The 10,167-nt window shown below is 34.4% G+C and overlaps 2 protein-coding genes across 2 annotated transcripts; both read left to right on the top strand.

The window, feature by feature from the left end:
• Positions 1 to 134: 134 nt before the first annotated feature.
• MELLADRAFT_116206 (uncharacterized protein) lies at positions 135 to 3,860 on the top strand (the record flags this gene model as incomplete). Its single annotated transcript, XM_007409037.1, has 9 exons — positions 135 to 227; positions 545 to 838; positions 918 to 1,181; positions 1,246 to 1,860; positions 1,942 to 2,517; positions 2,623 to 2,785; positions 2,849 to 2,958; positions 3,046 to 3,328; positions 3,415 to 3,860. The coding sequence occupies 9 exons, from the start codon at positions 135 to 137 to the stop codon at positions 3,858 to 3,860; spliced, it is 2,844 nt and encodes a 947-aa protein (XP_007409099.1).
• A 1,244-nt stretch (positions 3,861 to 5,104) lies between these two features.
• MELLADRAFT_105631 (uncharacterized protein) lies at positions 5,105 to 9,546 on the top strand (the record flags this gene model as incomplete). Its single annotated transcript, XM_007409038.1, has 8 exons — positions 5,105 to 5,128; positions 5,196 to 5,266; positions 5,340 to 6,236; positions 6,512 to 7,321; positions 7,411 to 8,126; positions 8,217 to 8,981; positions 9,091 to 9,286; positions 9,375 to 9,546. The coding sequence occupies 8 exons, from the start codon at positions 5,105 to 5,107 to the stop codon at positions 9,544 to 9,546; spliced, it is 3,651 nt and encodes a 1,216-aa protein (XP_007409100.1).
• Positions 9,547 to 10,167: the final 621 nt, after the last annotated feature.

Genomic DNA, 10,167 nt, shown 5'->3' with positions numbered 1-10,167 from the left:
TCTCTCTGTTCATCTAGATCTTGAAATTGATTGTGCATTCTCACTTATTCTTATTCTTATTTTTCATTCTGTTTGAAAACTTGACTTATTTTGTTAATCTTCCTTTTCCTTGAAATCTCAATCACCCTCAGAAGATGACGACGGTCCATCACGATGAACGGCCACCACCATCAAATCATCATCAAGAACAGCAAAAACAAGAACAACAACAACACAATTTGATGAATGTAAGTTGTTTTGTTCAGGATTGACAAACTTTCGTTGGATTGAAATTCAATTTTGATATGATGGGTTCAAACAGCATCAACCATCTCCAACTCAATCATCTTCATTGAGCTCAAGTCAACTTGATCAGAACACTAGGTTCTCAATCATCCAAGAACTCATCACAGGCGAAATTGATTATCTTGATGATCTTAATACTTATCAATCTGTAAATTCCCGACCTTCTTTTTGAACATCAGTAAATTAACCCGTTTTTTAAACTAATTCTGACATTGACTCTTTTCTGTTGCGGATTGAATTATTTCCCCCCCCGAAAAAGTTGTTCATTATCCCCCTACAAGACCCCACGCCTCCTACCATTTTTCAACACGACTATCTAGAGAAGTTTGCATCAAAAGTGTTTTCTACAATTCTAGAAATCAAGGATCATCATCAATCATTCTTGAACCAAATTATAAAACCTGAGAATACTGATTTAATTCCTCAATTGATCTTGACCTTTGCTTTACGATGGTCAAACCTATATACTTCTTATGCTAAGGATCATCCATTAGGTGAATTCCAAATTGAAAAACAAATGATTCTCAATCCTCTCTTTGCCGAATTAATTGAAGTGAGTTTTCCAAATTTTATCGCGGTGAAGTTTTGTTGGAAAGAAAATCAAAGTCACTCATTTTTCTCTGATTTTTCAGAGTATTCCTAAAAGAAATGTTAAGAAGAAAGACTTTCGTCATTTTTATTCTAGACCTACTTTGAGATTAGTAAGATATTCACTATTATTAAATAGATTGATAGAAAACACTCCAAAGGATCATGTAGATTTCAATATATTAACATCGGCTACCGACCTGATCAAAAATCAATGTCGAGAATGTAACACCCTAATAGAACTGCAGCAAGATAGATTGAAGTTACTAAAGCTACACAAATCTATAATCAACAAACATGATTATACTGTTAGTCAATTCTTTGTTGACTTGATCTTTTACTCGGCTGACTATCTCTTTTCTCAATTTTCAGGCATTGCATTTAAAAGCTCCGAGTAGAAGATTATATTGTTCAGGAGAAATGATCAAAAAGAAGGAAGGATCGTTGAATAATTTTATGGAAGTCAATGGAATTTTGATCGACCATTATTTCATTATCACTAAACCTATACAAAAATCAAATCCATCAATCACATATCACGAAATCATTGAAGAACCCATCAGATTAGAATTTATGAAACTTTCGAAAACCGATGATCAACTAGCTCACAAAAAAGTTAATAAATTAAAATCCTTTTTACATAATAATTCGAATTTAAGCTTTCCAAATCAACCGTTAGTGTCGAATTCATTATTTCCTATTACATTTCAATCTTTTGGCGTATCTCCTCGTACGATTACAATCTACTTAGAAAATGAAAAACTTAGATCATTTTGGGTTGACAAATTTAATGAAGCAATTCATCAAAGATTACAAAATTTTGAACAAATCGAAGTATTCAAACTTTTACCGATCTTAAACTTTACGACAACTTCTTCACATCAATTGGAATTTCATGCTAAACTTGAAGAGTTCAATTCTTTATTTAATCGACATTCAGCTGATGAGCATTTATTGAAACAAAAAACCCCCAGACCATTACATGGAGTTGAGTTCATTTGTTTTTGTTTCATCAATCAAACTCATAATCACTAACTCACTCTTCCGCAATGAATTCAACTTTCACAGATTCCAACTTGTTCAGCTCAATTTATCTCTCAAGATGGAAATAACTATTTAGTTATAGGTTGTCAAAAAGGATTATGGATAGGTAAAAAACATCAACCTAATTCATTTCATTTCATCTTACCGAACTTAAAGAACATACAACAATGTGAAGTTTTAATGGAATTGAATCAAATCGTAGTCTTATCCAATTCTCAACTTTTCTTATACCCCTTAAATCAATTCTTACAAAAATCATCAACAAGAGATCGATCAAATTCATCACCTTTGATTGAAAAGCCTTCAAGACCTTGTACACCTTATGGTGGAACTACTACTCAGACTCGGGCATTGATTGAACCTAGCTTGAAATCTTATTATGATTCGAATCTTCATGAGTTTAGGAATTTGAAGAAGAGTTTGAATAGGAGTAGTTTTAACCTCGTTAAGAAATCAGATTCGACTTCATCATCATCATCATCTTCTTCATCTAATTCTAATTCTACTTCAAGTTCTAGTATTGCTACTACTTTCAATTCCTACAATTTCGATTCCAATACTTCTAATCCAAATCGAAATATCATATCATCTGATACAATCGTAAGTTGATTTGGTCTTTGACAAACGTTTTTGGAAACTTTTTCACTAATTGATTCTTCCTTCTTGTCATTGCCTTTTTTCTCTTTCTTTTTTTTGGTCAAACAGATTGAAGAAAGAAAATCTCAACAAGTTAGGGAAAATCAAAGAAATTTTAGAAGATCAGAAAGAGCTCATGAAATGAATCTACCGGTTTTTATTTCTGAAAGTAATAAAGAAGTCTCAACCTTTAAAATTGGTAGACTAACTGATCATCGAACCATTTTAACTTGTAAGTCATATAATCTCTCACTTTTCTTGACTTTGGGGTGTTTTGAAAATTTATTGATCAAAGGTTTTCTTGATAAATTTGAAATAGATGTTGAGAAATTAGATTCTGGTTGTCAATTAATAGTTTTAGAAATGAAAATGATTGACTCGTTTCCTAATTTCACACAATTAAAGGTAAAGCAAAATATTCATAGCATCCTGAACACACGATTCACAAAAGTACAAATGACTGATTTTTGTTGACTTGATTTTGTACATTAGAAAATCAATTTACAATTCAAACGAATTCAAGAAATCAAATTAATTAAAGATCAATTGATGATCATTGAATCATCTACAAAACAGTTTATGATTATAAACCTTTCAAATTCAAGAGATTCAAATTCAACTTCAAATCAAGAAATCATTAAAACTTTTTCAGTCTTGACTAAAAATGATTTAAACCTTTTGGCTAATCAAAGGTTTAAAAAATTAATCAAAACTTCACATTCACTTTTAAATTCATTTGAAGTTGAAGATGGATTAATTTTATTTTGTTTTGATCGTTGAGTTTCTTTTTCTTTTCTAATTGCTTATCAAGATTCAATCATCAAAGAAGTACAACTAATGATAATACTGTTTTCTTCGTAGGATTTGGATATTTCGGTAACATTGAAGGAATTAGAGATAAATCTAAACCTATTTTACAATGGGAATCCAATCAAATTAAATCATTTAAGATCAGCTTCAAAAAAAATCAAGACGATCGATATTTGATTATGATTGGATCGAATTCGATGATTGAAATATGGGATTTAATCAAATTTGAAAAGATTCAAGAAATCTTTTTACTTGGGCTTAATAGTTTATGTAATCTTGGGTTTGAGAATGGGAATGATGATTTGGTGATTCAAGTTGATGAACTTTCTAATCAACAACAAATCCAACATAATTTAAAACAAAATCAATCTTATCAAAAGCTTTATCAAATTGATGAAGATCAACATCAAGATCAGAAAAGCTTAAATCATAGAAATGCTTTTGATAATCTTGGTCAAAATTCTTCGTTTAAAGTTTTACAACTCTTTCAATTATGATCATATTAATTCAATTCCGTCTTTTTTTTTCTTACAACTTTTATTTTGAAAACCTCAAATCCGTTTTTTCTCTTTCTAAGCAAATGAACTTCCTTAATCATTACCTTTCCTTAAAGCCTTTTAATAAAACAGTTAACCATTTAATGAGTGATATATATATATATAGAAATTACATAAATTAAAATCGCATTCTCTCTTTCTTCTTCTTGTTTATAAACTCTGACTTTCTTTTCCTTATTATTGCTTTGGTTTCCTTTTGCATAACAGTCAATAAATGTATTTTCATTTCTCCAAATCATTTTTTCATGTAGTATTAGATTATACATTATAATGAATATATTTTACGAATTAATGAACTAGGTTTTTTTTCCTTTATTACTTTGCTTCTTTATTTAATGATATTTGTTTTTTTTACTTACTTACTTCTTGTCTTTGGATTCACAAAATCAATCGACAATCGTTTATTTTTATTCTTATTGTAACTTTATTTGGATATATATATATATGTGTGATAAATTAGATTTGTATATATGCTACAAAAACCCTTAATTATAAATTACTGCAACATTTTATAAATATATTAATTACTTTTTTTCAATTTCTCAAGTTCGGAGTTTGGTTTGAAACCAAAAAAAACAGGCTTTATGTGATTACATAGATTTTATAGTGGCATATGGGATGGTGTGATTTTTTTTGGGGAGGGGGCACAAGAGGCCCTTGGATATAGCTTGAAGCATATATACCAACCAAAAATCTCCCAAATTTTTGTGTTTTAGAGGCCAAGAATACCTGATTTTTTGGTATCATTTAGACCATTTTTTGCTTGAAAAAAGCTACCAGGATTACTTTCAGGTATATCTGAAAGGTCAAAGTGATGATCATATGTTTTTATATAGCTGGCTTGGGTCTTTCATGGCCATTTTATAAACTCACACCCAGTCAGTTGTTTGATGAAGTTTGGGCAATTTATTTTGGTGGATAACGGTGCATGAGGTATGTATGCCCTGTGACGCAGAGTGGATTGGTTTTGAGGGGATAAGGAGGGATAAGGAGTGGTGTGTATTGGTTTTAGGTATGGAAAGTGTGGACTTTGTGGAGAGAAGAATGCTTGATATTCTGACTTTAGCGGTTAAGTTCAAGTCACTTTGGTTTCAAGTCGATCAACTCTTTACCATCTTGACTGTATCCATATCATCATTCTCATTCTCACTCTCATTCTCATTGAATATATTAAAACTTTCAAGATGTTATATGTTGGTCATGCTCAAGTGAGTGCTCTTGAAGAAATCAAGTTCTTGGTGATGGTGATGAGCTAAAGATCGATCTATATTCCAGCTTCCAACTTCAGTTCGACATGCGATCAAGTGTTCATTTCTTGAACCTCATTCTCAGTCTTTAATCCTTTGGTGAGTCAACAGATTATCTTCAAGTAGTACTTCTTCACTCTTAGCTTATCATCAAATTGGTCCTTTCATCCAGTAAACCTTCTCAACTTGAGATTTATGCTATCGAACCTGATCAACTCAACTTACTTCATACCTTACCTGTCTTTGGTTTAATCGATCATATTCAATCTTACATCAAGCAACCCAATCAAACTGCTACCTTACTAGTTCTTACCTCTGAGTTGAACCTCTTCACTCTCAGATATTGTCCTCAATCTAAATCAGTCATCACTACCGCTACCATCTCACTCAATCAACCTGGCGCTCGACCTGCTGATTATCTTCAAACTTCGATTGTCGATCCACACTCTAGATGTCTTGTCCTTCATGCTCTCAATGGTATCCTTCATCTTATACCTTTGGAGCCAAGCTCAAAACCTAAGCCTAAGCATCTCGAACCATCCCTTGGTGGCAGACGCAAACGATCCACCATATCACTCAAATCTAATCATCCACCCAACCCTGATCTTGATACCAATATCGATCCTGATTCAGAACTCTATCAAATAGTTCAACTCAGACTTAATGAAGTCAATGTTCATGCACTCGACTTTGCTGCTTTACCTGCTCATCTTCCTCCAACGCTCTTGATCCTTTATTCAAATCACATGGGTCAACGTGTTTTACGAAGTCGGTCTATCGATCTCATCACAGCTAATTGCGATCAAGACATCTGTCCCAACCATCTCTGCCCTGATCTAGATACGAGTCTCATCATACCTATTCCTGATGATCAGGGTTCAGTTTTGCTAGTAGGTGAAGACTCAGTTGAACTGGTCTATCTAACCGATCGGCTCCCTAATCCAACCGGCAAAGGGAAAAGCCGCGATCGTTCAGTCGACTCCAGGACGGGCGCCACCAGAGCACCAGAATCAGATAAATTACTCAAGCATGTTACCAGCATCAATATACCATTGGGTTCATATACTTGGTCAGCTTTTGCCTTAAACATTCACTACATGTATATTCTATCTTCTCTCCTTTGTTTCCGGACTTCCTTTCCTCCGCTCTTCTCCCCCTCCCTCCAGCCCTCTCCACAAATTGCGCTCGTCGACCTCCAGGCTAACTATCTTCTAGGCTTCATCCTCTCACATCGCCTCTCATTCTCTTTCACAGACAATCATGGCGCCTACTTGTGCTGACAGTATATACTCATCCTTGACGCATCTTGCTTGCGTCAATTTATCTCCTGGAAACACAAATCAGTTTCTGTAAAGTGGAAGATCAACCAGATGTTTGGTTGATAGGAGATCTGTACGGTCATGTACTTGTCATCCGTCTCGAGCGACCCGAGGGCGGTAAACCTTTGCTCCGATATCAACAAGCCGGTCAAGTTTCATCACCAGAAGCATTGGTTTATATCTCTGATCGGTTCATCTATCTTGCCTCACACTATGGCGATTCCCAACTCTTGAGAATCAGCGCTCTCGATTCAGCCCTTGCTCAAGATTGTCAACCTGAAGTGGTGGCCAATTATCCCAACTTGGCTCCGATATCTGATGTCTGCGTTGTTGATCAGAGTGAAGGTTTTGATCATCAATTGGTGACCTGTAGTGGGGCATATCAAGATGGATCACTTAGGATCATCACCCATGGTATCACGCTCACTGACTTGGGCATGTTACCCATCGCTGGAGCCGAACACATTTGGTCAATCGATACACCTCACTCACCACAAGTCACCCTCATTGTTGGCTTCCGTAATGAGACTCGTTTCCTAATCATCGAAAACGATCAATTCAGTCAAGACGTAGAAGAGCTCGATAGTTTTTCTGGGTTTAAATCTGATCGACGAACTATCCTTGCAGGTCAAATCATCAGTCAGGGTCATCATGTTCAAGCTTTTCCAATTCAAGTCACTCAGGAAGAAGTGATTGTAGGTGAGATGTTTCGTTGGGAACCTACATCGAATGATTTGATTACTGTTGCTGCAATCGGAGCTTCTTTGACGGTTGTTGCGCTTCAGCGTGAGGTGTTACTCTTACATGTCAAAGATAATTTATTAGTACAATCAGAGTGAGTGGACAGTACTTTCCGAGTATAAAGCCCTTTTCTCTACTGGTTGACAGTTTTGTTGACGCATCTTGTTTTGGATAACGTATCAGATCCATCCGCTTCCCAAATGAAGTTTCTTGCTTGGCCATTGACCCAAGTCAAAAGGTCTTGGCAGTCGGACAATGGATTAGTAATTCTATCGCCTTAGTCTCCTTGGACCAGATGAACGTTTCGACAACTATTGAAACAGGCTCTGATTTTGGTGTTCATTCGGTATTGTTCACCAACTTTGGAGAAGGGATAGATCCTCATTTACTCGCGGGTATGGATGATGGAGAATTGATTAGTATCAAACTTCAAGGACTCGAGAATGGGAGTTTGGTTCAAGAGCAAAGTCGAAGAACTGTAGTCCTTGGACATCGACCGATCACTATGTCGCGTATTGTCTTAGACATACCAACAGACCAACAACTTGGAAAGCCAGCCGTTTGGATTCATAGTGAACATCCAACTCTGATGATAGAAGTAGATGGTCGATTAAAGTACAGACCAGTCGCACTGGGTGATGCAACAGATGCCATCAAGATCGGAACGAGAGGAGTTGGAGTAGTCACTTCAGAAGGAATTCGACTGGGAAGAATTGATAGTTTAGAAAAGATTCATATTTCTAAGATTCCATTGGGAGGTGAACAACCTAAGAGGATTGCACATTCGAAAAGTATGAGAGCTTATGGGGTGGTTTGTGTTAGTCAAAAAGTTAATCAACAGACTGGTGAACTAGATAAGGGTAGCTCTGTGAAAATTATTGATGATGTGACATTTGAATGTAAGCCTTTCTTTTTCAACCGCACGGTGGGGATCTACTTGACTGATCAAAGATTGTTTTTTTTGGATTTGTGAAAATCGGGGAAAAAAGTGTTGTTTGATTTTCAATTGTTGAGTATTGAACAAGGTACAAGTATTGCAGCCATAGAATTAGGTAAAGATTTGATAGAAGATTTTATAATTGGAACTGGATTTGTCAATCCAAATGAAAGTCAATCGAATACAGGAAGGATTCTAACGATTGGATTATCATCAAAGCACGATCAAGAAGGAAATCTAAGAGAATTCAAATTAAAAAGGATGACCAAAGTGAAAGGAACAGTACATGGATTAGGAGGATTACCTGGAGGAAAGTTTGTAGCATCTGCTAATGCATTTGTACATGCGTTTGGAATTAATGAAGAAGAAGAAGATGAAGGATTCGAAGTTTTAGATACTTGGGGAGGAGGGTTTGTTTCACAAACCGTTTTGACTGAAAAGAATTGGATCATTGTAGGAGATTTATATAAAAGTATAGTGGTTTTAGAATTTGATTTAAAGAAATTCTCATTAAAGGTTTTAGGACGAGATTATTCGGCTATGTCTGTTAGACCTATTGGGATGATTTCTGATCGAGTTTTTGTGGCGGCTGATACTGAATTCAATTTGTTTACTGTTGAGATGAGAGAGAGACAAAAGGGTTTGAAAGAAGAAGATGAAGATGAAGAAGGGCTTAGCGTTGAAGAGGAGAAAGGAGATGATGATGAATGGGAAGAAGAAGAGAGAAGGATGAGAGTTGAAAAGGTTTTTAATGATGATCATCTTGATACGGTTGGAGGATTTCATTTAGGAGAGAATGTGAATCATTTTAAAGCAGGTAGGTGTCTTTTTTTCTTTTGGATCATTGTGTTTTTGATTTTCTCTATTGTACTGAGATGATCTTTTGTTTTTTGTTTTTGTTGATGTGATATTTTTTTTCTTTCAAGGATCTTTGGTTAAAAGTTTAAAACATTTCTATGGTCAAGATTTAAAGTATGGAGGTAAATTGATTTTTGTTAGTTCGACTGGAGGAATTGGTGTGATTATAAAACTAGAAGATTTAAAGATTTATAAACACTTGAAGGCTTTAGAAGATCGATTGAAGAAAGAAATCTTAAGTATTGGTGGATTAGATTCAACTGAGTAAGTTTTTTTTTCTTTCTAAACAAAATAGAGAAGAAAAAGAAGGAAAGATTGATTGATTGATTTTTTTTGGGGGGGGGTAAAATAGGTTTAGAAAGTTTAAGAATAAATGGAAAAAAGTTGATGGTTGTGAGTTTTTAGATGGTGATTTAATTCAAAGATTGTATAATGATTCATTCAAAAGAAAATCATTGATTAAAGAAGATCAAGATGAAGTTGGAATTGATGAAGTTGTAGAAGAATTAAGTTGGTTTCATTAAACGTTTATTTTAAGATTTTTGATATTACTTTCAAATTTAAATGATTAGATATTTGTTGGCTACAACACACACACACACACATATATATATATATATACAAGAGAAGGGAAATAAGAAGAAAAAGAAAAGGAAGTAGGCTTTGTCTTTGTAAAAGATATCATGTGTTTTTGTTTTTGTTGTAATTTTGTTGATATTTGTATGGACTTGATCTTTTTGTTTTGATTGGTTTTGGGAGTTTGGTTTTATTGAATATATAAATACTACCATTTCATTATAGGTCAAAGCTTTAGAAAAAATAATGAAGTTTTTGACTAGTTTAAGCAAGATTGAATATCAGACTTCACCACTGGAAAATAAAAAAATCCAGTGTTTCCTAGGTTAAATCTGGGCAAAAACTGGAATTTGAACTTTCTACTTTGTTTGTCTTTGAGGTTCAACATTTAATGGAATAGCTGTAGATATCAATACATAATGATAAGAAAGGAAAGAAAATGGAAGAAGAGTTTTGTTAACTTGTAGGGTTGAGAGATTGATTTATGGTTGATACTTTGGTTTAGAATGATAAGTAACTTACATTGGTTGGATGAGAGAGGCTTCTCATGCACAAACCATATTTCAGAA

This window comes from Melampsora larici-populina (assembly GCF_000204055.1).
Source record: "Melampsora larici-populina 98AG31 unplaced genomic scaffold MELLAscaffold_14, whole genome shotgun sequence".
In the NCBI taxonomy this organism is placed as follows: Eukaryota; Fungi; Basidiomycota; class Pucciniomycetes; order Pucciniales; family Melampsoraceae; genus Melampsora; species Melampsora laricis-populina.
This window is presented reverse-complemented; position numbering and strand designations above follow the sequence as displayed.